The following is a 27598-nucleotide window of genomic DNA, read 5'->3' as shown; positions in this document are numbered from 1 at the left end:
ACTTATGCAGTCTGTATTTCTGAAGCCGACATCCCCAGGAGGGATTTTTTCGTACCTCTCTTCCCTAGTCCATATTAACAAAAACATACTTACAGACTTCTAATCAGTGATAGTGACATAGATTTGGGGTTTTTTTGTTGTTTTGTTTTGATTTTTAGCTAGGAAGCTATGAAAGTTTAGAGAGAAAACTAAAGTGGCAATTTGGTCATCTAAAGAGTGATTGCCAATGCTGTTTGTTTTGATTACTTGCAGTGGCTAGAACTTCCTATTTTCAGGGATACTTCTCATTTATAACATTAGGATATATCCTTTATACCTCCATAACTTTTGAAGTAATCTAAAACTTATTTTAAATCTATTTTAATATAGTGATATGTCTGTGTCTGGCTTATATATTTTATCATACCCTTATGATTTGTGTTCTTCGCCCTAACGTCTAAATATACTGCATTTAAAGTAATAGATACCAACATACTTTGTTTAGGATTTTCTAAAGATAGTCTATGATAAAATTTTAAGGATCATCACACTAACATTTAATGTTAAGTACAGATATTTACAAATTTTGTTTTTCTAAAGAGCATGAGGAAAAAAGTTAGCCCTGATAGATAACAGGCTGATAGAACCATTCTCCTATGTTTACTGGTCCATGTACATAGTGGGGGAAAAAATCCATTTGTATCCATTAAAAGAATAGTGTGATAGTTTGCCTCAGAAATGAATTCATCAGAAACAAACAATCTTCCTAGCATACTAAAAGGTTATTTATATTTCAAAATTTTTATCTAAAATCAACCCCTTGACATTATCCTTGGTAAGATATATACATTGCAAGCATGTAGGATTTTTTTCCACATGATCTTGAAAAATGTAACACTTTCCCTATAATAATCTCTCAGATCTGCTGTCCTCAAATATCCATGGTGCTCTTTCAATAATTTTTTTAATGTTTGGACCTCCAGTTACATTGAGAATATGGTATAAACTATAGAGTATCTCCAATCTAAAATGCATGTGGACTAAAAACTATGCTTACAATTGTCGGAAGTTCCTAATATCTCCTTACCCCTCACACACAATGCTATCCGTGGAATGTAGATACAAGGTTGAAAACCTTTATATGAATTTTCTTTTCTTTTTTTTCCCATATACTAAGGAGTTAGTGGAAAACTCAAGTGTGATTTTTTTGACAGATTAAAAATAGAAACTGGTGTTAAATTGCATCTATTTGGTATTGAAAAACTACATAGAAAGATAGAACCATAAATGGTACGTTATAAAAAAATTGTTTAAATAAATCATTCTTTTTTAAAGCTATAGACTAGCTCCTCAACACTATTTTCCTGCTCAGTTTGAAGACAGTTTCACTGCAGTCAAATTTTTTCTTCAAGATAAAATTCTTAGAAAATATGGAGTGGATCCCACCCGAATCTGTGCTTCAGGAGACAGTTCTGGGGGCAATTTGGCAGCAGCTGTGACTCAACAGGTATGTTGCATTTATTTTTATTCTGAGAGGTAGAGGTCACAAATCATTTTTTTTTCCTATACACATAACCAGTTCTTTCAGCATCATTTGTTGAAAAGACCATACTTTCTCATTGGATTACAGTGATACTGGAGTCTAAGATCATTTAACTATCAATATGACTATTTCTGAATCCTCTCTTTTGTTCCATTGACCTGTTTGTCTGTTCTTATGCCTGATACTATTCTGACTCCAGCTTTGGTCTTTCTTCAAAATTGTTTCTAATACTCTAGATCTTTTCTATCAAAATACTGGGATATCCTGTCAATTTCTAAAAACAAAAAGGCTAATTTGGATTTTGTATGGTATTGTGTTGAATCTATAGGTTAATAATCCTGGTACTTCCAATTAAAGTACATGGTTTATGTCATTTTTTATTTAAGTCTTCTTCACTTTCCTCAGTATTTTCCTTTTTCAGTGTAGAAATCTTACAAATCTTTTCTTAAATTTATTCCTGAATTATTTGGGAAAATTTTCATGTAAAATAATATTTTTCAAGTGCCTCTTTGAAAGTATTCAGAAATCATTTGCGTTTTACACTGACCTTTTACAATCATATCTTTAAAAATTTCACTTATAAATTCTAGGTTTTTTTTTTAACGTTTCCTAGGATATTCTACATAGTCATATCTCCTGCCACTAGAGACCATTTTAATTCTTCCTTTTTAATCTTTATGCTTTTCTTTTATTAATTAGTGCACTAGCTAGGGCTTCCAGTACTATATTGAATACAATTGTCATTCTCTGAATTTTAGAAGGAAATCATTCAATATTTCACCAATAAATATGATGTTAACTGAAAGCTTTTTACAGTTGGCTTTTGTCAGGCTGAGAAAGTCTTTACTATTCCTGATTTGATGATAGTGTTTACATAAATAGGTATTAAGTTTGCTAAATGTTTTTAATGGATCTATTGAGATTACAGTGTGATTTTTCTCCTTTATTCTTTTGATGTAGTAAGTTATGTCAGTTGACTCTCAGATGTAAAATTATGCTTGCATTCCAGACATGAGCCTCCCTGGTCATGATGACTTAAAGCTATTATATTTTGCTGGTTTCTTTTTGCTGAAATTAAAGATTTGAGGGATTGATGTCTATCTTTTAAAAGTTCTTTGTCAAAGTTTTTTTTTTTTTTGAGAGAGAGAGAGAGAGCGAATGAGTGAGCACAGGCAAGAAGGTGTGGGGGTAGAGAAAGAGAATCCTTTTTTTAAAATGTTTATTTAATTTGAGAGACAGGGTAAGCAGCAGAGGAGCAGAGAGAGAAGGAGACAGAGAATCTGAAGCAGGCTCTAGGCTCAGAGCTGTCAGTGCAGATACCAATGTGGAGTCCATTGCAGGGTCCAGCATGGGGCTCGTACCCATGAACTATGAGGTCATTACCTGAGATAAAGTTGGATGCTTATCCAGCTGAACCACCTAGTTGCCCCAAGAGACAGACAGAGAGAGAGAGAGAGAGTGAGAGAGAGAGAATTTTACCCCACACTGAATGTGGCGTCCTACACAGGGCTCAATCCCATGTCCCAGGATCATGACCTGAGCTGTAATCAAGAGTTGGACACTCAACTGACTGACTCACCCAGGCACCCCTTGTCAGGTTTTGACATAAAGTTATACTGGCCTCATTCAATCATTTGGGAAGCATCCCAACTCCTCCTCCAATTTTTTTTTCAGAATACCTAATCATAAATATATTTATTTGTTCTTTAAAGGAGAAGAATGGTGAGGAAAATAGAAAGCTCACAGCTGAAATCAGAAGTCACAAGCTGAATTCGTTTGTCCAAATGACACTCAGCTCCTAAAAGTCAAACTTATAGAGGGATGTTGAGGAGGGACTAAGTTAGGTAATTTCCACCATGTGATTGTGGGGAAATCAGACACAGGTCAGTCACACAAGTCAATTAGTTGTCTGTGTTTCCTGAGCCCAAGTCCTCAAGGCTTACTAGCTTCATCATTGACGGCACCAAAGTTTGATGTTACATATGCAAAGAGAGACTCAAAGAGACACTCAAGAGTCATGAGTTTGCCCTCACTCAAAATTTGGGGGAATGACTTAGAACATTGGGAGGGACTCTTGTGGGTTGAGAGGAAACTTGCAGAGGTACTCCAAGTGAACTGTTGCTGTTGGGAAAAAGAAGTAAGGGGTCAGCTGGAACAGAACTGGGGTAGCTCCCAAGTGGGGTGCAGGAGAGGATTGGCAGGGGCAGACCTTGGGAGAGATGTGGGCCATGTGGGCCATATGAGGGGAGCACTCAATGTCTGTTGTAGGTTGTGGGACTTGGAGGTGGTGACCTACAGGAGTGCTGTTTGCAGGAGCCATCCACAGAAATCCCTAGGATGAAGGTAGTGCCAGTGTTAATATCACCAATGATCACAAGGGCTTTTTTAAGGGTTTGGTATATCTCATCTCAGTGCTGAGGCTGCTCAGCAGATTCCTTCATCAGAGTATTTTGGTCCTGTAAAGAACCAAACTGTGCTAAGAGCTCTGAAGTTATAAAAATCTTTAACATTTTTGATTAGCAGGTGCATTATCATTTTGGGAATTTGATGTTGGCACATTTGTGGGTGGTAGACATGTAGGAATCTACCAGGTTATGAGTGGTATTTGATTGTCTCTCCACTTGTGGGTCCATGGAAAAGTTTTCTGCTTGGCTATTCTCATTATTTGCAGTAAAAGATTCATCAGGAGAAACCCCAGTTCTTAGTAGAGACGTCTTCCAGCTGCCTACATCCTCCTGTGAATCACATGCCAGCTCAAGGAAGCAACAGTCTTTGTATACAGCCCTTTGTTCTTTATTAAAGAATATACATATGTGTTTGCTAGGCATAAAGCTCTTGTGCACATCCCAGACTTTCAGGTTGTCCCAGGGAAATACATACTTCTTTGCTTTTGCCTTGTCATCTTTGTACCAGGACAAACTTTCGGGGTAAGTATAAACCAGTATCCTTTAAAGCCTCCTTTCATGATGCCACTGATGCTGATGGTTAGCTGCATCTTTCAAATTACTTAATTTCCAAATCTATTTTTCTTGTGAACCTGACTGATTCTCTGCTGAACATTTGCAAAGTTATGAAAATTACTTTATGATTAGTGTTGGTGTAGGAGACTGGATGTCAATCAATATCAGGACCTAGTACTTTGTCTTCCCTTCTGCTGTCAAATGTGGTCACCAATCATCCTTTCCATTGACTTGAAGAGTCTGGGGAAGTTTGCCAGTCTTTTTTTGTTTTGGTGTACTTTTTGACACTGTTGATAAATATTTGTTTTACCAGATCCACACACCTTAAGGAAGGGTTTGCAATTGTTTCTTGACTATTGCTCAAAATGCCATGTCTCGAGTAAACAACCCTGTCCTGATACAGTGTATGTTTTTGATTGCATAGGTTATTTCTCTTCACAGTTCTTTCTCATTGAACCCCATCTTTACTGTCTCAGAAGGAAAGCCTTCATAGAAAATACAATGGATTTAAAGCCCTTTGAGAATTCCAGGATAACTGCTTGATCCCCTCACACTGTGATTCTCTTCTCAAAGTCCACAGCAAATTGTTGACCTACCTACAGCAATGCTTTGGTCTTCCTGGTGGGCTCTTCTGGCTTGAAGTGTTTGTAGGCTCCTACTTCACATTCTGTCATTCTGTGGAGGACAACTGTCCTTCTAATTTGTTCCTGAAATTTGGCAGATTATGTCAAATGTGGTTGGTAAGTTGCTGATTAAGGAACTTCTCCAAGTATGGGGTGCCCATCTGACTGGCAATATGTTTGTAAGCTGAATGTGAGAGAAACAATTTCCTTTCCTCCTTCCCATATATATTCTTCCAGCTTCTGTTTCCCATCATCACATAATCCCTGTGAAGGGGTAGCATCTTGTTCTCTAGGACATCTCTGGCATCTGTTTCTTCATCTATAAAGTCTAGTTTGGTGATGACTCCAGTAGTTTTCAGACATTGAGAATCAAATTCTTTCCTTTCCTTTCCTTTCCTTTCCTTTCCTTTCCTTTCCTTTCCTTTCCTTTCCTTTCCTTTCCTTTCCCTTTCTTTCCTCCTTCCTTCCTTCCTTCCTTCCTTCCTTCCTTCCTTCCTTCCTTCCTTCCTTCCTTCCTTCCTTCCTTTCTTTCTTTCTTTCCTTCTTTCTTTCCTTCTTTCTTTCCTTCTTTTCTTTCTTTCTTTCCTGACAGACACAGCATGAGTGGAGGAGGGGCAAAGGGAGAGGGAGAGAATCCCAAGCGGGCCCCGTGCTGTCAGCATGTGAGATCATGACCTGAGCCCAAACCAAGGGTCTGACGCTTAACTGACCGAGCCAACCAGGCACCCTGAGAATCAACTTATTTAGTTATCTTCCATGATCTTAGTTTGTAAGATTGGTATTGGCTGGGGTAACAGCCAGTATCAGTTCTCCTGCATGATGAACTGCGAAATCATTTCTCTGATTGGTGACTGATATGGTGACTGATTTCCTGTGGACACTTTCTCCAGGTAGGGCGATAAGGATTGGATTTCACACATGTAGGGAATAGAGTCATAAATAAATTGGATTGGAGGAAATGTCTGCATTCCTTCTGGTCACCTGATCTTTTTCTGCTTCAATTTCATGGCACACACCATCAAAATCTGTTTTCCTGTGTAAAGAAATCCAGCATATTCTCCTCATAGTGCAGCACAAGAGACCATCTCGTTGCAATGCCCAACCCCCAAGGGAGAATGTCCTAGATTAGCAGGTAATTATAAAAGGATAGGGAAGACATGGATAGGGCAAGGTATGGGCCAAGGGCACAGAGCTTTGAAACCCTCTCCAGGTGTTCCACTCTTCCCAAATTTCCACCTCTTCACAAACCCAGAATCTTGCTCATTAAAAAAAAAAATAGGAGTGAAAATAAAATACTCAGACCACTCAGAAGAAAATTATATACAGACACATATATTTATATTTTATGTATACATATGCACATTGCAAAGAGAGATACACACATTCATAATATGAAAGTGTACATATACATATGCATGTATACTAATCTGTAACACCACATACACATACAAAACCCTATTGTGGAGCCAGAATGTCAGTAGTTAGCAAAGTTTCACCTTTGGCTCTGCAGAATTTCATTACCAAAAAGAAAATTTGTAAGCCATTAGACTTGTTGATTCCCAAGGCCTCTTCCAACCTAAACTAATTTGCTATGTATTTGAATTAATACATCACTTATTTGAAAAATCTTGCTGGGATGGGGTGGGAAGTGTGGTAGAGAATGAATATTGGAGACTGTCCCCTGTTTTACATACGAATCGCTACACCAAATCATACAGCAATCGAATCTTGAATTTTATCTAAAACTGGTTTTATGGATATAGAAATTCTGGAAACTGTCCAATAATTACCCAATAATGATCAAGAAGCACCTTTAACACCTGTAATGTCTGTTTGCATTTTGTAATATATGCCAGGCTTTGCAAATGAAGAAAGCTTTTGAAATGGTTATGACATGTAGCCATAAAGATCCATCAAGATGTGAAGACCTTTCCAGCAGGGCAATCCTGAATATTAACACAGCTACCAAAAACAGATGCGATTCTCAGTACAATTTGTAGGACAGTACAAGTTGTTGTCTTGAAGTGAATTAAAATTTGACATTATCGTATTCTTTGAATTGGCTACTTGTAGAAGAACATAATATCTATTTAACTTTCTGACATATCTGATCAAAGAAATTGTTTTACAGCTGAAAATACTGTATCAGAACTCAACATCGTTACATAGTATGACAAAAAAGTGATTTCCTTTAGCATTTCTTGTTTATTTTTAAAAAAATTTTAATGTTTATTTATTCTTGAGGGAGAGGGACAGAGAGGGGAAAGGGCAGAGAGAGGGAGATACAGAATCCTAAGAAAGCTCCAGGCTCTGAGCTGTCAGCACAGAGCCTGATTTGGGTCTCGAACCCATGAACCACGAGATCATGACCTGAGCTAAAGTTGGACACTCATCGGACTCAGCCACCCAGGTGCCCCTCCTGTTTTTTATGATCATACTTTAAGTTGTTTATTCTTCATGGTCAGCTAAACTTTCTACATGAGTTGTATTTTAATCAAAAAGTTTTATTCCCCATGCTAGGTTTATTCTTTATCTGGCTAATTAAAATCACCTTTTACTTTGTAAGTATTATACCACCCCTCCCTTTTTTTCAAAGTCTCATGTTTCAACAAAGCGTTTAATAGTATGTTACAGATTTATGGCCTGAAAAGCTCAGTTTCAGTAAGAATACCTCATTTAGAGATTGGTATTTTTGTGTACTCTGAGAAGACTTCAGGCAACATATTAGATATATCCTTCCTAATGGATACCAAATATATGTATAATTCATAGTGTAAAAAGATGTTCTCGTGGATTAAGAGGTTAAATAGATTCTTCTGTATTCTTTAATTTTCTTTTTTGGACTTTGTCCATTTTTCAATTCTCTTCTACTTACTGAAAGAGAAATGAATATCTTTTCCCTACAATTCTGAGATTTTCTGGCAAAGTCACATAATGTGTCCTAAAATTACTAATGTTGCTTACCAATTACAATGATCTGAATAATCACTATAGTCGAAAAACTTTCTCTCAACAAAGTTCCTTAATCTTTACTTTAAGGAGCAATTTTTTTTTAAATTTAATAGCATTTAAATTCAATTTCCTGGCCATCTCATCCAATTATATTTTAGAGTAATTTATGCATTATTTTTATTTATTTATGGCATAAACATCTTCTTAACTTTAGAAAGCAATATGAATTGATTCAATACTCTGAAGTAATTATTAAGTTCCACTCTTCTCAGTTTTTAAAAACTATGTGATTCTATGTAGGAAATTTGAAAAGGTAGTGGTAATATAAGATATCTCTATTTGTTTATAGGTTAACCTTTCTAAATATATTGTTCCTACTAATTTGCATCATTGGTCATAAGGTGTCAACGTGGCCTTGTGTTCGATTTATAACAATATTTCTGTGACTTCTCTACATATTTCTATGGCCACATATGATCTTATATGTTTGACACTTCTCTAAAAATATTTTTAATGTTTTCTTTACCAGTCATAAGAGTAAATATAAATCAGAGACTAATTAATGATGATGCCTTAAAAAAAAGTGACACTACACACCCTTCAACCTGGGATATTTTCAGTAGCAGGTATACTATCTTCTGCCATGTTTATTAATATCCATGTAATCACAACATATCAGTGTCACATGGACTACATGAAATCCACTGAACGTAGAAATACCAGTCCTCTGTTAATTTCAATCTTGCATCACCATTGCTCTCTGGAAACCTCTATCCATCTGTGCCAGCACAATCAAGATGGTTTTCTGAAGCCACTGTGTAGTCTCAGGAGTTCTTTGTCATCATTTGTTAGATCTTGGACCGATTATCCCTCTCTTAAGACTAAGAGAAATTCTTCCATTCTTCTTTCATGGGTCGATTAGCAGTAGGTCTTTCTCTCCCTGTGTTGGCCAAGCGGAAGATGTGTCTAGGAAAAGCATCTTGTCTTGGGATTTACATCTTCATTTCAGGGAAAAAATGACTTAGTACGTTTGCTAGATTAAATAAAAGATTGGCTAGGTTGCTCAGTTCTGTAAAACTAAAAGACCTTTATTAACAGTGCAAGTTAAGCCTGAAATTCATCTGGCTTTGAAATGATTACCTTTCAACATTTGAAAGCTGTTTACCTGACACACAGTAACAACAAAGTTGCCTTACTCTGGAGTTACAGGTGGAGGTCACTTTGGTAAGTAAAAAAGTTGTTTTGCTACAGCCTAACATCAGATATTCAACTCTCATCATTTTAAGCTCTTTTTCTACATACTCCTAATGTATACCTTCCTCATTTAATCACTTTGTATTCTCCCCTGGCCATTTGTTCAACTTGCTGTGGCTAAGTAGGTCCGGGATCTCATTATTTCTATATCTAAGGGCATTTTTGTTGTTGTTCTTTAACTTCTTTTCATCACTTGAAACTCTTGCCAACTTTTGTCTTAAAATAGTCACTCTCCCTGTTCTTCTCTTCCATTCAGTTTTATGGGAGATGAACTCTTGGTCTATACACTCCTTTGAGTCTGATTTTCCTTAGGACTCAACGTTTGGTCCTTCTGGCTTTTATCCCATTCTCTGCTTGGTCTCATGACTTCAGCTCTGAATGATCTGCTGAAGGCTCTTAAAGTTATGCCTCCCACTAATGCCACTGTCATGAGCTCAAAACCCATGTATCCAAATAGTTTTCCCCACCTGGATATTCCATAAGCACTAGAAACCCTTACAGGCGAACCTCCTCTATACTACCCAAAGCAGTTACACTCTAGTGATTATCCTATTATTTGTTGCATGTGCACAATCCCAACTGGACTCTAAGTATTTTGGAATCTGGGACAATAATTTTTTTTTAATCTTTATATATCCAAACCCTGCCATCATACCTGTACTCTTGCTGTCTTCTTCCTCCACCCTTCAGAACACTCCAGAGTTGGACCTTTTCCTCTCTTCTGCCTGTTTTACCTGAGGGCAGCCTCTTTATCTGTCCCCTTGTGTAACACAGCACGATATTACAGATTATCCTCAACACATCTTTGTGGGAAAAATTTAAAGATTAAATAAAGACACTGGTCCTACATGCTGCTGAATTGAACCATAACTGATTATTGACCTTGGAATCAAGTTGTTTTTGCGACTTGCTGAGAAGAGTTGAATGGATTCATTCTGTCCCCTCCCTATTTATGCAGTTACTGTTTGTCTCTTTTGGAATCCTGGTTCAAAAAAAACAAAAACAAAAAACTAAGTGCATAGATACTATATCAGTGGAAGTACGGTGAATAGTGATGTTAGAAAGGATGGCAGGGGCAAATCATGCCTCTTTTGATTTTTTTTTCTCCAAGGGCATCGTGAAGTCATAGAAAAATTTTAATCACAGTTGTATTTAAAAAAATACTGTTGCTTGTTGTATTTATCTTAGCATAATACCCTCTAGCTCTAGGCACTTTGTGGCAAATGGCAAGATCTCATTCTTTTCTATGGCTGAGGAATATTCCATTGTATATATGATTTCACTCGTGTGGAATTTAAATATCAAAACAAATGATCATGGGGAAAAAGAGAGAGCAGCAAACCAAGAAATAGGCTCTTAACCATAGAGGACAAACTGATGATACCAGAGGGGTGGTGGGTGGGGGAATTGGTGAAATAAGTGTTGGACGTTAAGGAGTCCCAAACACCCCATGGGCTAATACCACCATCTTGGACATTAGCTTTTCAACGTATGAATTTGGAGGAATATAAACATTCAGACTACAGTAGGCTCCATGTGGGAGTTCTCCAGCTTCTACAAAAGTTGGAACATGTGCTCTAGGGTGATGCCAAAAGTCCTGTTGTATTGGAGTTCCTTCATGGTGTCTCGTAGTCACCCAAATACTCACTGGCTATCTGTGTGTTGGTGAAGTTGGATGTGGTACGAGGTGGAGGTGATCAATGAAAAGGAAGAGCAGTGAGGGAAGCAATCACAACTGCTATGAAGCTGGGTGCACCAGATTAAAAAATAGTAGATCTGCTAAGTTTGATGAACAGGATTATCAGTAGTGATGTGGGAACTCCATCTATAACTAATATTTTACATACATCTATCTTTCTATGGATGACAAGCACAGGATAAGTTGCTGTGGATGTGCAGAACGTTAAATAATACACATCTAAGCCAGGGGGCTAGATGGTAAGGACCTTTGCAAACCAGTGACTGGTTTGAGCTGGGCTGTGGATAATGAGCGACTCAATGCAGGAACAGTAATGTATGCGCTGGGCAGGAAGAACTGGCCATTCTCTAGGAAAGCACCATTGCCCTAATAGATGGCCTTGGGGGCATTTGGGGAATGGGAGAGGATTCAGTAATGCTTCAGACTGTCTGGAGCAGACTTTATATCAGGCACAAGTATCCATGACAGGCAAATACATGGGCTTCAAAGCAGTTGAGTCAGTAAACTGATACAGGGCTCTCTGGGCAGGGCGTAAAGTCATGAGTGGTTTTTCTCTGTCTTTCCTATCAGCTACCCCTCAGTCACCATTCCCAACTAATGGGGGCTAGTTGTGAGTAAAGAAATTAACGGAGGAGTGAAAATCCTTCTGACCTACATGTCATTCTAAGCTTTTTAGTATGATACAGAAGCCTTTTATGAACTGGTTTCGAATTTTGTGGCCAACTTTCTAGATTGAGGAGATCAGTCTTTACCATGGTGTTAATAAACTACTCTCATGGTAACAATACTATCAGTGGCATGACCTGTAACTTGAAAAACCAGTTAGAAATTTAAATTGCATGGTTTAATAAAAGAGGAGCAGAGGGAATAGTTTATATGGGAGAATTCTATTTTAGATTTCATGAGTTTAGAATTAATGGTATTTAAGTACAAAAGAAAAGTTGAAATGTATCACATCCATTGTGTTCTCATTGAAATAATGTTAATTATTAGAAGGGATTAAAAAGAAGAATGGGCTTTTTTGAATGTATTCTGTAACCTTCTACTGAGTTACCCAGAGGTCTTTGTTATACTGAAAACAATAATAAAAATTTAAGTGGACAATTTAAGAACAATTACCAGTGTTTAAACCTCAAGGATACCACAACAAGCAAGATGTGTTCTCTCAATTTTTTTCTTTGCTTTTGTATTTTCATTCTTGTTCTTTTTGAAGTGATAATATCCTGAGATAAATGTCTTACACACTTTTTGCAGCCAGGTACATATGGATTGCTCACAGAATGAGAAATATGTATCCATTAATGTGATATTCACATTTATGTTATAGGAAGGTTCATTCAGGGCTTTTCAGTAATAATGTTTATGGTTCAGTATTAATGCTTATTTGCACTCTTGCACTCTGGCCATTTGTCTTTGAGTCCATGTGGATCTAGAAGGAAAGAACAATGCTATAGATAATTCAATAATTAGGTGTTATTGTTGGGACCTACTCATTATAAGTCTCTTACTGCTTCGTATGTCCTCTTGTTTCTGGTTCTAAGAGAACACAATGTCCTCTTAGAATTAGAAACTGAGCAGCAATTTTGATTTAGTTATTTCTCTGCTTTTAAAAAATATTATACTTAGCCTTTTATTATCTTAGAACTGGTAAGACATACAATGACAACTTAGATATTATCAGTGCTTGTGGAATTAAAAATCGAGGAGAGAGATCCATTATATACATTTTTAAAAGGTAAGGGGAAATTGATCATTGACCTGAAAGCACTAGAGAGTTTTGGAAGTTTAGAGGAGTTCAAAGATAGAGAAGTGAACTTTGATCAGGTACTTACATGCATAATCATACATTTTTGGTTAGAAATATATGTAAATATATAGAAAACATCTAAGTAGATTCATACTAGACTGATAACATGGTTGCTAAAACTAGGGTAAAATTGCCAAACTTGGTGGATCTGACCAGCAGGTGCCCTTCCAGTATTTTCAAAGAGTTAACTTTAAAATGAGTTTCAAAGGATGACAGAGAGATAGGAAGAGGTATTGACTGGCAAAGCAACAAATGATATAGTAAGGATGTAGACATAGTAAGTAGTGACACATTTGTGGGAAAACAATTTATTTCATATGACATTCCAGAAAGGACAGTTAGGGCCAGATAAGGTGTTGGTTGGTGTGTTTCTGTTTGCCCTCTCCCTGTGGATGTGGGCTGTTTGTTTCCTTGTCTAGGTTTGGGACATTGGCAGTGGGATGTTGATGGTAGACTTTGGCTCAGTAAATCATCTATCTACATGAGGGCACTTGGGAGAGATTTGGGAGTTTCCGTCAGGAAACATTGTCTTGGCTCATTTTCATTCTAAACTTGTGAAGCCTCTAATGCCCTGAGAGAGCATCATAGAGGTGGTGGGATACTATTTCCCTTTCTGAGGTACATCTTGGATTTCAATTGATTCCCTCCTTTGAGTTCAGCCAGCCACTCTGGTGAGAGGTTGACTTACAGGTACCTCTTCTAGTCACAGCAGGCGTTTTCATTTGTCCAGATATCATTGTCTCAGATGCCACACTCTAGCCTAGACACTTGCTTTTTGGAAATTATTTTCAGGTTCTCCTTTAGGGTTCTCAGGGTCATAGGTGAACCTCAGGACACCCCCCTTCACCTCTGGAAAGAAAAAAGGGCTCTATGTTATATATTCCACTTTCTCTCCTTGTATGTCAAATGGAATATCAACAAGGTTTTTAAAAATAATTTCATCCCTTTGTTTTCCAAATATCACCATTCTTTGAGAAGGTAAGCTACCTATCCATTGGCTTTTTTTCGCTTTTCTGTCTCTGTACTTCTGCATTTAAATAATGTTTCTTAAAATTTACAGTATGTTGCTGGGAACTTGCTTAACAGCCAAATAATATTATTTTAAACTTTATACTGTTTTAAAATATTTTAATTGTAATGCTAATTTTTAATTTTAATTTTCAAATTTATGATAAAATATTATTTCAATAGCTATATTTATTTTTTCCATTCACTTTGGTTTCATCCAGTCAATAATTCTTGCAGATTTATTTATGGTGTCAGTTTCCTCCAGGGTTATCCTATTTAGATTATTTGCATTGGTGATTTTTGATAAAAACCTCATTCTATGTATGTATGTATGCATGTCCCTCTCTCTCTCTCTCTCTCTCTCTCTCTTCCCATTTACCCAATGTAATGAACTCATTTGATGCACCAGCCCAGTTGACAATAAGGCATCAAATTGCTAAACAAATCTAGCAAGGTATGTGCTATTAGTGGTTTCAAAGCCAGGTTGCTGCTACTTCTGTCACCACCTGGGATTGAGATTCCTGTGGCTGCTGCTCCCAGTCTCTCAAATTGCTCTTGGGTACAGCCCAGTAGTGCCTCACTTCCTGACATTGTCTGTTTTAAATTTGTTTTTAATCAATATACAATTGACATACAACATCATGTTAGTTTCAGGTATACAGCATAATCGATAGATGTACGTATTGCAGATTGATCAACATAGTAATATGTCAAGTTAACATCTATCACCACACATAACTACAAATTGTTTTTCTTGTGATATGAACATTTGAGATTTACTATTTTAATAACATTCAAATATACAACACAGGATTATTAACCTAGTAACCACACTATACATGACATCCCTGGGACTTATTTGTTTTATACCTGGGCGTCTCTATCTCTCTCCCTTTTTCACACACAACCAACATTTTTAAAACTTTACTGTTGAAATGAGCTTGACAAGTTTTTATGCCACTGAAGGTCATTATAAATATTCTGAAAATAATATATTATCACATCAATTTATGTAGATTTATTTATCTCATGATTGCTTACGTTTTAAAAATTAAATCTCTCCCTCCTGAAGTTTTGGAATTCTTGCTTATAGGACATCATTATGTTTTTTTCAGGTGAAGATTGATCTTGAAATAAAGCATAAAATCAAGCTTCAAGCTTTAATTTACCCTGTCTTACAGATAATAGATTCTTGTTTGCCATCTCACCAAGAAAATGAGCATAGTATAATTCTAGCAAAGGACTTGGGCATAAAACTCATTAGCTCATATTTAACCACTGATGAAACAGTTACTCAAGCAATGAGAAGAAACCAACATATGCCTCTGGAATCAAGACACCTGTTTAAGTTTGTTAACTGGAGTACTCTTTTACCCAAGAAGTATAGAAAAAACCATGTTTATACCGAACCAGTTCTTGGAAGACATAATTATTCATTGCCAGCACTTACGGATATCAGAGCATCTCCCTTGTTAGCCAATGATTCTCAGTTACAGAATTTGCCATCAACCTATATTCTTACCTGTCAGTATGATTGTGTAGGGGATGATGGACTTATGTATGTCACAAGACTTCAGAATGTTGGAGTTCAAGTTACTCATGACCATATTGAGAATGGGTTCCATGGAGCTTTATCGTTCATGGTGTCACCAGTGTACTTACGTCTAGGTCTCAGGATAAAAGACATGTATATTAGTTGGCTGGATAAGAATTTATAAATGTAATATATATAAAATATATAGGGCCACCAGTTAATGGGTTGTAATTTGTGATATACAAATTATCACAGGTGTGGTACAAAGAACAATGTCATTTGTGTTATCTGAATGGAGATTAAAATCAGTTATAAAAGTGACTGTATGTCCTTGAGCTAGTTAATTTTTCTTATTCCTAGAACTGCATGTGTAAAATGTATATAATCCTTTTATTTATAGTTTATGATAATTATGTTTGTCCTAATACAAACCAACACCTATTCAAGTTGAGAATAAGAATGTTACTGACAGTTTAGAGAAGATGGCAGAGAAATTATAATAGTGAGTGGGCAAAGGAAAAATAAAGGGAAAAAGTTACAAGGTAATTGGATTAGTTTCCTGTGACTGCTGTAATGTTTTACTACAAATTTGGTGGCTTAAAACAACAGAAATGTTTTCTCTCAGAGGGTCACCAAATCAGGGTGCTGGCAAGAGCCACACTCCCTCTGGAGGCTCTAGATGGAGCTCTTTGTCTCCTTCATCCGATGGCTGTCATTATTCCTTGGGGTAGCCAGATCACATTATCTTCAAGGTTAGCATCTTCAAATTTTTCTCGGCTCCATCTTCACTGGCCTTCATCTGTGCCTCCCTTTTAGAAAGGTACATGTGTTTCCACCGAAGTGATCCAACATCCTCTCCCCATCTCAAAATCCTTAATTGCATTTGCAAATACCTGCCTTTTTTTTCCCATGTAAGGTGACATTCCCACGGAGTAGGATTTAGATTTTTTTCTGGAAGGCCTTTTTTTTTTTTCACATTTTTAGTCAAATGTTTTAAAAAGGCAACAGATCAACATTATAATTTGTTAAAGTTCAATCACATCTAAATATTCACTCAACGAGGGGAAGAGTTAAGATGGTGGAGTATTAGGGGTACCCTGGGCTTGCGTCCTTCCTCAAACATAGCTAGATCACATCAAATCATTCTGAATACCTAGGAAATTGATCTGAGGATTAAGAGAACCATCTGCATAATTTGAAGGAGAGAATGTGGCAGGTTAAGAGGTGTGGAGACGTGCATTAAGGGAGAGAAAAGCTGCAGTGCCACAGGAGTAGGAAGACCTTTTTACAGAAAGGAGAGGGAAACGGTGAGAGAGCATGGCACTGGGTTTGCACAAGAAAAGGATTTTCTGAGAATCATTGGGGAATTGGGAGGAAATGATTATTGCAATATTTGCAAACAGTGGAGCTGAAATTCCGAGGTTTTGGAATTCTCTACCATTCGTGGGAGTCAATCTGGGAGGGCAACAGTGCTCCTGGGGAAAGGAGGGTGGAAGGTCAGCAGTGGACAACGGATAGTGGGTTGTGGGGAGTCCCTGGATCACAGTGGGAGAGAAAGTTTCTCTTCCCTGCTGTGCATTTGGAAGATGGTATATTTCCTCTCCACGGACAAAAGACCTGGCTGGTGCCTTTGAGCAACGATTCAACAGCAGGGGACAGAAGTGTGTGCATAGGGCAGATAACCTGGTTCCAGCTTTTGGCTATGCTTCACCATAAACTCCAGGCACCTGTACATCTGTGCAGCCTATTTTCATGGACATAACAGGACCAGGCACAGCACTGTGAGGATCTCCTCTGGAGGGGTGTACAAGCCTCTGGCTCACCTTGTCCTTTAAGATTAGTAATTTTGAATACGAGCCATGCACCAGAGATAAAACACAGGAGAGCTGTGACACTGGGCATGTTGACAACCTAGGCACAAATGGGTTGAAGGCAGGGATCTGATTGAAGTGTAGGACATAGGAAGGGAGATGGTTTGCTTCTCTGTGAAGTCTAACTGAACAGAGGTGGGCAGCAGCTCCCCTAGCCAGGAAAGGAGAGTGATGCCATCTTCCCCCACCCAGTACCTGGTGGGACTTCACCAACCAAAACAGTGCCGCCAGTGGAGGCTGGAACTACTTAAAACAAACCTCACCCTGCTGTTCCCTACAGGTGCATCTGTACTAGCACAGGTCTGACAGAAAAGAATTTCAGAAAAGAATTCTGAAAGCAGCTGGGGACAAAATGTCCTTAAGCTATAAGAGTAGGCACATAAGGTTAGCAGCAGACCTGTCCACAGAAACCTGGCAGGCCATAAGGGAGTAGCATGATACATATAATGTGCTCAATGGGAAAAATATGCAGTCAAGAATTCTACCCAGCAAGCCTGTTATTCAGAATAGAAGGAGAGATAGAGTTTCCAAGACAAGCAAAAACTAAAGGACTTTATGAACACTAAACCAGCTCTGCAAGAATTATTAAAGGGGACCGTTGAGTGGGAAAGATACCAAAAGAAACAAGAAAGAAACAGAGACCATCTACAGGAACAGTGACTTTACAGGTGGTACAAGGGCACTAAATTCATATCTATCAATAATTACTCTGAATGTAAATGGACTAAATCCTCCATTTAAAAGACATAGGGCATCAGAATGGATAAAAAATCATGACCCACAGTTATGCTACTTACAAGAGACTCATTTTAGACCCAAAGACACCTCCAGATTGAAGGTCAGGGTGGAACACCATTTATCAGGCTAGTGGACATCAAAAGACAGCTGCAGTAGCCATACTAATATCAAATGAGATTTTAAACCAAAGACTATAATATGAGATGAAGAAGGCTACAATATATAATTAAGGGATCTATCCAGCAAGAAGATATAACAATTGTAAATATTTATGCCCCTAACTTGAGAGCAGCCAAGCGTGTACATGAATTAATAACAAACTTACAGCAATGGACAATCATCTAAGCAGATGATCAACAAGGAAACAAGGGCTTTGAATGATAACCTGGACCAGATGGACTTGACAGATATATTCAGAGCATTTCATGTACATATGTACATACACACACATATACATAAATAAGTATTTCCTTTTGGTATGAAAATAGTTATACATTATCTGAAGACCTTTCCTCTAGAAGTTATTTGGTCCTGTTTTCATTAATGTGTAAAAAATTCCTTTTTGTCTTTAAAGACTAATAATTTTTACTAAACTATGAATCAGTGTTGATATTTCTGGTTTGATTTTTTCCCCAGGTATGCCATTTACCTCATTAATATCTAAGTTCAAGTAATTCTTTACAAACTTTCAGTGACATCTTGAATAATAATTTTTAGTAATTGTTCCATTTCCTTGTTTTGTTTTTCTTCTCTGGGAAATTTTATCATATCTATGTTAGATACTCTTTCCCTCTGTTCATTATTTGTAGATTTTAAAATCATTTTAATCTTGTTCTTAATCTCTACTTTGCACTCACTTTTTTTTTACATTTGAGGTATAGGCCTATATGTTTTGACAAAGGCATAGTATCATGTAAATTTTTCTACAGCAAAGACACAGAACAGCTCTGTTCTGTGTTTCCTCCTGTTTCCCATAGCCCCTGCCAACTACTGTTCTGTTTTCTGTCTCTGTGAGTTTACCTTTCCTGGATTATCATATAAATGGAATCATATGGGAGCCATTAAGTTCCTTTTTACTTTAAACTTTTTCCTAATTTAAGGCTGTTTTTCCCTCTGACATTTTCTGTATTTATTTTCCTTTGTGTTGATTCTGGTCTAATCTTCATTTTTGAAACAGTGTTTTGTTTTCTGAATTATTTCTTGGGTGTTATTAATTAATTTTTGAGTTTCGATAATTCTGGATTATGTTTCTCTTTCACATTGTAGATCATTGTGTTAATAACTTCAGATAATTATAAAACATTAGGATATAGTTTTCCTTTGCTTTGTGGGCAAGTTTTTCTGTTTATGCTCTCATTGCCTGTATAGAGTTTATTCTGCTTCTTATTATGTTTGCTCTTACAAATTGCTCTTATTAATTCTGAGTGATATATAACTACAATCATTTTCTGATGCTCATTTTTACATGAAACTAATTATCTTAACTTCTAGAAGGTATGGGGAAGGCATGGTTTTACAGATTTTCTCACTTTATGACTCTTGAGCTCCCTCTTTTGTTATTATTGTGAAATACTACGTTTTGTTCTGGCCAGAACAATCTGTATTGTCTTTCCCCTGTCCTGGTTACTTTGGATTCTATTCCCAGCAGTTTAGTCATTGTGGAGCTCTGTGCTGGAAGAGGCTTTAATTAGTTTATGTTGAGGGATGGTAGGGTCTACACTATCCCAGCCCCTTCAGATGTAATTGCAAATGGCTTGTATTCACCAACTAATAGGGTGCACAAATCCCTGAGAGTTTCAACTGTTTTCTAAATTTTACTAAGATTTCTGGTGAATACATGTCAAAATCTTAGTGTATCAAATGCTTTGTTGCTCCCCTGTGCTATCTCTTGTACAGGCACTGATGCTGCACAGGCCTTGTAGGTGTTGGTGGATTGTTCTTACCATTCATACTTAGAGGTTTGTAGGATACTTTATATTCTGGCTCATGTTTTACTTCATATAATGCTGTCCATAGATTTGGTTTTCTTACCCAAATTTCTGTGTGGATTCTTCTGGGGGAGATTTGGGGATTTTCAAAAATTAAGGACCCATAGTGGAATATTTGAATTCTTTTTTTTTTTTTTGAGTAACTATTAGAAAAAAAAAAAGAAACAGACCCAAATTGATAAGTATACAAGATTTCAACAACATAATTAATAAAAATGATTTAATGTACAAATATTGAACTCAATAGCAAATAATGTCATAATACATTCTTTTCAAGTATACTTTGAACATTAAAAATATTCTTGGCCATTAAGCAATTATTGTCAAATTTAAAATGATAGAAACCAGGTAAAGCATATTCTCAGACTCTAGTGAAATTAGGCTAGAATAACAACATGATAATTTAAAAATCCACATCTGTTTGAAAGTAATAAATGTATTACTAAATAACTCAGAGTTAAAAACTAACTCATTATACAAATTAGAACATGTTTTGAATTGAATGATAATGAAAACACATGACTGTGGGATGCAGGTAAAGCTGGTCTTAGAAGGGAATTTATAACATACATGATAATTTCCAATGCATACATTAGAATAGAAGCAAGGTCAATTGCCATTTAGCTAAATGATCCATCTGATGAAGTCTTCAGCTTGTATTTTGCAGAATCCCTTCTGCCTTTCACAGTCTAGTCCTCAAAATACCATAAAGTCCCATAGTCACATCAGACTGTCATACCTATGGACTTGTGCTCATACAAACTCCTCAACTTACAAGACCTTCCTGGCCACCACTTTTGTCTAGTCTCCATTTTTGCTCTGTAGACCTCTATTAGCAGCTGTAACACTTTAATTATGCAGAGAATCTCATTTAAGAAGCTCCGTTTTTAAAAATACTTTTTTCTTTTTCCTTGGAACCTGGGGGAATAGTTTGGTTGAGCAGCACAGCGGTCTTGGGGTGAGGGAGAGCTTATAAAAGGATGGAAGGTCTTAAATGGACTCTCTTTGTGACTTACACTTATTAACAGATTCCCTCTGCCATTCAATAGTGAATTCATTTCCTTCTTTATCTTCTCTCTCTTTTGAAAGTCTTAATAATATAACAAACACCATAAATTTGCTATTGTGTTCACTTCAACTGAATATCACCAATATGTTTTATCTACCTATATGTTTTTCCTATCCAGTCTCTGTTTCCCCTGAGAAACAGCTAAAATTCTGATTTGGAGGTATGCAATTCTCTTTTTTTTAATTAAAAATATTTTTTACGTAAGCAGGCCTAAACAATATGCTTAGTTTTTCTTGCTTTAGGGGCCAAATATGGAATTATATGTTATGTAGTCTTTTGAGATATGACTTTCACTCAATCATATATATACTAGCCATAGATAGTGCAGGGAATGTAAGCTTATTCATTTTCACCAAGGTATAAAATGTTTTATTACCAGAATATACCACAATTTATTTAACCATTTTCTTGTTTTGGGGTATCTAGTTTTTCCCCAGGTTTTTGTTTGTTTTCTGTGTTCATTCTGGTTGTATAGCAGGATAATTTCACTCTGGGGAAAAAACCAAACACTATGTTGATGTACATAAGTAGCTGAAGATGGTTAATCCAACTAGGTAAAATACAGGAACTAACCTAATCAATAAATTTTCTAAGAATACCTTGATCCAGGATCTCGGGATACATTCCATGGATATATGGAATAAAATAGTCTCTGCTGGATGAACACTAAGAAATAAACTTGGTCCTTGCAGGCTATTTGAGTATTGTTAGATGTATTTAGATATTGCTAGATGTATTAACCAACATAAGTAACTTACTAACTTTATACACTGAAATAGTATTGAATTTGGCCAAGGTCTAGAACAACTGGCACGCACACATGATTTTGGAGGTGTTCACTAGACACTTGCAGATAAAGTCAATTACTGCCATCTGGTGGTGTCTTTTGGGATTCTGGATTCAAAATCTCTTTGCTGTAGGAGCAAAGTATTACTTTTTTGGACAATTGCTAGTCTCTTATAGAGCCCTGGTGCAAACATCTACCATTGCAGAAGGTCAGTAGATAAGAGCTGAGATACCATTTGTGTAATATGTAGTGTCAGAGAGATTTCTTTTTGATAACATGGATATTATACATATAGGACATATTTGGAGATTTCAGTGTATGGGATTAAATCATCTTGCTATTTGTTTCCTCTTTGTTACATTTGCTCTTTTTTTTGTTTTACTATTTTCTTTATTTTTTATTATTTCAGTATTTTTATGATTTAATTGTTTTCTCCTCTGTTGGGTTATGAGATATACTTCTTGGTTTTATCCTTTTTAGTGGTTGCTTTAGAATTTACAGTATGCATGTTTATGTTATCACATCTAACTTCAAATAACGTTCTACTTCATGGAAGTGGTAAGAACTTTCCAACGGTATACCGCCATTTTTCTCTCACATTTTTGGTTATTGTTGCCATATATTTCAGTGCTACTTATGTTATGAGCCCAACATTATATTAATAATTTTTTAAATTATTATCTTTTTAAGCATATTTAAGATGAGAAATAACATCTGTATTGATCCACATTATTATCTTTCTGTAGCTCTTAATTCTTTTGTATAAATCAGGGTTATCATCTTATTTTTTTCCTTCTGAAGAGGTCCTTCTATCATTTTTTGTAGTGTATGTTTGCTTGCAGTGATTTCTCTCAAGCTTCTGTTTCTTGAATAATATTTTATGTTGCTTGAGTTTAAGAAAATATTTTAACTTTGAGTAAGATTATAGTATGATTTTTCTTCAGAACTTTAAAGATGTTGATCTCTTCTTACAAATGTTATAATGAGAAGTCTGTGGTCAATCTTATCCTTTTGTATGTAATATTTCTTTTATCTCTGGCTAGTTTGAAAACTTGTTTCTAATTACTGTTTTTCAGCATTTTGAATAAAATATGACTTGCTGTGGGGCGCCTTGGTGCCTGTCAGTTAAGTGTCTGACTCTTGGTTTCCACTCAGGTCAGGATCTTGTGGTTTCCTGAGTTCAAGCCTCACATTGGGCTCTGCACTGGCAATGCCAGTGCAGAGCTTGCTTGGGATTCTCTCTCTCTACCCCCCTCTCTCTGCCCCTCCCACACTCACATGTCTCTGTCTCTCTCAAATAAAAAAAAATGTGACTTGTTGTGATTTATATTTTTATTCTCTTGGGATTTATCGAATTTCTTGGATCTTTGAATTCATAGTTTTCTTTAGATTTAGAAAAATTTTGCCCCTTTTACCTTCATATAATTTATCCCTTCTCCTCCTGCCCCAACAATATATCTGCTACTTCTTTCTGGAACTCCCAATTATGTTGCAGGGAGTATGGCCGGAGTTGCAAAAGATGAGTCCACACAGTACATTCAAATGAAGGTCCTCACAGGTGCCCAACTCCAGAATGAAGCTTCTTTTTATTAGGATAATTGCTAAAGACTACGTGCATAAAATTAGCTAAGCAAATATGTTAATCAATCTAATGGTTTAGCTTTTCAAGGTTGAATTTTGAGTTAATTGGTTCTATAACACTAGGAAGGGTCAGGTGTGAAGGAGGATCCAGCCCTGGACAATGTTAATGGCTCTAGGCACTCCTTATGAGCTGCAGCCACGTTCCACTATGTAAACATGTCCTAAGGCCTTGCACCTTCTCCAGCCCTTCCCTTTTGAAGTCTTTTCCTTTGATGCTTCTCTCCTGCATTTCCCACACAATTACACATATTTAGTTGCTTGATATTTTCCCAGAGATTACAGAACCCTTCATTTTTCCATGTTTCCTCCCCTGTGTACTTAATTTTAAATACTTTCTATTTCTACTCATGTTCACTGATTTTTATACTAAATTTGAAGTTTGGTTTGGTAAATTCTCCCACTTGGTTCTGTTTAAAAATTGTCTCAACTATTCTATGCTCTTTGCATTAAAAAAAATTACAATCTGCTTGTCAGTTTTTTCCCCAAAAAATTTTTTTTTGAAATTTTTCAGTCAGATATTGTTGAATCTTTGGGAGAATTGGTAAGTTAAAATTAGTACATTTTCAACCACGAACATGCTGTATCTCTCAATTGAATTAAGTCTTTTCTAATTTCTCTTGACAGTATTTTCAGTGTCACAGTCTTACAAATATTTTGTTAGATTTAATTATGGGAATTTAATGGTTTTTCTTGCTATTACAAATGGTCCTGATGTTTTAATTTTATTTTCTCATTTTTGTTATTGTATATAGGAACATATTCAATATTTTATTATTGATCTTTATATATTATATTTATTTTTTTATTTATATATATTTTTTATTTATTTATTTATTTTATTTAATTTTTTATTTTTTTTAATTTACATCCAAATTAGTTAGCATATAGTGCAACAGTGATTTCAGGAGTAGATTCCTTAGTGCCCCTTACCCATTTAGCACATCCCCCCTCCCACAACCCCTCCAGTAACCCTCAGTTTGTTCTCCATATTTATGAGTCTCTTCTGTTTTGTCCCCCTCCCTGTTTTTATATTATTTTTGTTTCCCTTCCCTTACGTTCATCTGCTTTGTCTCTATATAAAGTCCTCATATGAGTGAAGTCATATGATTTTTTGTTTTTCTCTAATTTCACTTAGCATAATCCCTACAGTTCCATCCACGTAGTTGCAAATGGCAAGATTTCATTCTTTTTGATTGCCAAGTAATACTCCATTGTGTGTGTGTGTGTGTGTGTGTGTGTGTGTGTGTGTGTGTGTGTGTACATACCACTTCTTTATCCATTCATCCATCAATGGACATTTGGGCTCTTTCCATACTTTGGCTATTGTTGATAGTGCTGCTATAAACACAGGGGTGCATGTGTCCCTTCGAAACAGCACACCAGTATTCCATGGATAAATGCCTAGTAGTGCAATTGCTGGTTTGTAGGGTAGTTCTATTTGTAGTTTTTTGAGGAACCTCCATACTGTTTTCCAGAGTGACTGCACCAGCTTGCATTGCCACCAACAATGCAAAAGAGATCCTCTTTCTCTGCATCCTTGCCAACATCTGTTGTTGCCTGAGTTGTTAATATTAGCCATTCTGACAGGTGTAAGATGGTATCTCATTGTGGTTTTGATTTGTATTTCCCTGATGATGAGTGATGTAGAGCATTTTTTCATGTGTCAGTTGGCCACCTGGATGTCTTCTTTGGAGAAGTGTCTATTCCTGTCTTTTGCCCATTTCTTCACTGGATTATTTGTTTTTTGGGTGTTGAGTTTGATCAGTTCTTTATAGATTTTGGATACTAACCCTTTATCTGATATGTCATTAGCAAATATCTTCTCCCATTCTGTTGGTTGCCTTTTAGTTTTGCTGATTGTTTCCTTCACTGTGCAGAAGCTTTTTATTTTGATGAGATCCCAATAGTTCATTTTTGCTTTTGTTTCCCTTGTTTCTGGAGACATGTTGAGAAAGAAGTTGCTGTGGCCAAGATCAAAGAGGTTTTTGCCTGCTTTCTCCTCAAGGATTTTGACGGCTTCCTATCGTACATTTAGGTATTTCATCCATTTTGAGTTTATTTTTGTATATGGTGTAAGAAAGTGGTCCAGGTGCATTCTTCTGCATGTCTCTGTCCAGTTTTCCCAGTCCCACTTGCTGAAGAGACTGTCTTTATTCCATTGGATATTCTTTCCTGCTTTGTCAAAGATTAGTTGGCCATAGGTTTGTAGGTCCATTTCTGGGTTCTCTATTCTGTTTCATTGATCTGAGTGTCTCTTCTTATGCCAGTATCATACCGTCTTGATAACTACCACTTTGTAGTATAGCTTGAAGTCGAGGATTGTGATGCCTCCTGCTTTGGTTTTCTTTTTCAAGATTGCTTTGGCTATTCGGGGTCTTTTCTGGTTCCATACAAATTTTAGGATTATTTGTTCTAGCTCTGTGAAGAATGCTCCTGTTACTTTGATAGGGATTGCGTTGAATATGTAGATTGCTTTGGGTAGTATTGACATTTTAACAATATTTGTTCTTCCGATCTAGGAGCATGGAATCTTTTTCCATTTTTTAAAAAAATTTTTTTAATGTTTATTTATTTTTGAGACTGAGAGAGACAGAGCATGAATGGGGGAGGGGCAGAGAGAGAGGGAGACACAGAATCGGAAGCAGGCTCCAGGCTCTGAGCCATCAGCCCAGAGCCTGACGCGGGGCTCGAACTCACGAACCGTGAGATCGTGACCTGAGCTGAAGTCGGATGCTCAACCGACTGAGCCACCCAGGCGCCCCTCTTTTTCCATTTTTTTTTTGTGTCTTCTTCAATTTCTTTCATAAGCTTTCTATAGTGTTCAGTGTATAGATTTTTCACCTGTTTGGTTATATTTATTCCTAGGTATTTTATGGTTTTTTGTGCAACTGTATATGGGATCGATTCCTTGATTTCTCTTTCTGTCACTTCATTGTTGGTGTATAGGAATGCAACCGATATCTGTGCATTGATTTTATATCCTGCAACTTTGCTGAATTCATGAATCAGTTATAGCAGTGTTTTTGGTGGAATCTTTTGGGTTTTCCATATAGACTATCATGTCTTCTGAGAAGAGTGAAAGTTTGGCCTCCTCCTGGTCAATTTGGATGCCTTTTATTTCTTTGTGTTGTCTGATTGCAGAGGCTAAGACTTCCAATCCTATGTTGAGTAACAGTGGCAAGAGTGGACATCCCTGTCTTATTCCTGACCTTTGGGGGAAAGCTATCAGCTCTTCCCCACTGAGGATGATATTAGCGTTGGGTCGTTCATATATGGCTTTTAGGATATCGAGGTATGCTCTTTCCATCCCTACTTTCTTGAGGGTTTTTATCAAGAAAGGATGCTGTATTTTGTCAAATGCTTTCTCTGCATCTATTCAGTGGATCATATGGTTCTTGTCCTTTCTTTTATTGATGTGATGAATCATGTTAATTGTTTTGCAGATATTGAAGCAGCCCTGCATCCCAGGTATGATCTGCTTGGTCGTGGTGAATAATTTTTTTAATGTTTTGTTGGATCCGGTTGGTTAATATCTTGTTGAGGATTTTTGCATCCATGTTCATCAGAGAAATTGGTCTATAGTTCTCCATTTTAGAGGGGTCTCTGTCTGGTTTTGGATTCAAGGTAATGCTGTCTTCATAGAAAGAGTTTGGAAGTTTCCCTTCCATTTCTATTTTTTGGAATAGCTTCAAGAGAATAGGTGTTAACTCTTCCTTAAATGTTTGGTAGAATTCCCCTGGAAAGCCGTCTGGCCTTGGACTCTTGTTTTTTGGCAGATTTTTGATTACTAATTTAATTTCCTTACTGGTGATGGGTCTCTTAAAATTTTCCATTTCTTCCTGTTTCAGTTTTGTTAGTGTATATGTTTCTAGGATTTTGTCCATTTCTTCGAGATTACCCACTTTATTGGCATAAAATTGCTCATATTATTCTCTTATTATTGTTTTTATTTCTGCTCTGTTGATTGTGATCTCTGGTCTCTCATTCTTGATTTTATTTATTTGGGTCCTTTCCTTTTTGTTCAGACTGGCTAGTGATTTATCAATTTGGTAATTCTTTCAAAGAACTAGCTTCTGGTTTCATCGATCTGTTCTGTTTTTTGTTTTGTTTTGTTTTTGTTTTGATAGCATTAATTTCTGCTCTAA

General features: G+C 36.6%; 1 protein-coding gene and 1 pseudogene across 1 annotated transcript in view; one reads left to right on the top strand and one right to left on the bottom strand.

The window, feature by feature from the left end:
• LOC106975180 (arylacetamide deacetylase-like 2) overlaps positions 1-19553 on the top strand; it is a 48076-nt gene extending 28523 nt beyond the window's left edge. The window contains 2 exon segments of the mRNA XM_015072483.3: positions 1315-1486; positions 14941-19553. Of these exon segments, the coding sequence (XP_014927969.2) occupies positions 1315-1486; positions 14941-15543 (775 nt within the window). The 3' untranslated portion in view covers positions 15544-19553.
• LOC106975158 (dynamin-3-like) lies at positions 3556-12858 on the bottom strand (annotated as a pseudogene).
• Positions 19554-27598: the final 8045 nt, after the last annotated feature.

The sequence above is a fragment of the Acinonyx jubatus genome, chromosome C2 (genome assembly GCF_027475565.1).
Source record: "Acinonyx jubatus isolate Ajub_Pintada_27869175 chromosome C2, VMU_Ajub_asm_v1.0, whole genome shotgun sequence".
In the NCBI taxonomy this organism is placed as follows: Eukaryota; Metazoa; Chordata; class Mammalia; order Carnivora; family Felidae; genus Acinonyx; species Acinonyx jubatus.
The sequence above is the reverse complement of the archived record's forward strand: the minus strand, read 5'-3'. Positions and strand labels throughout refer to the sequence as shown.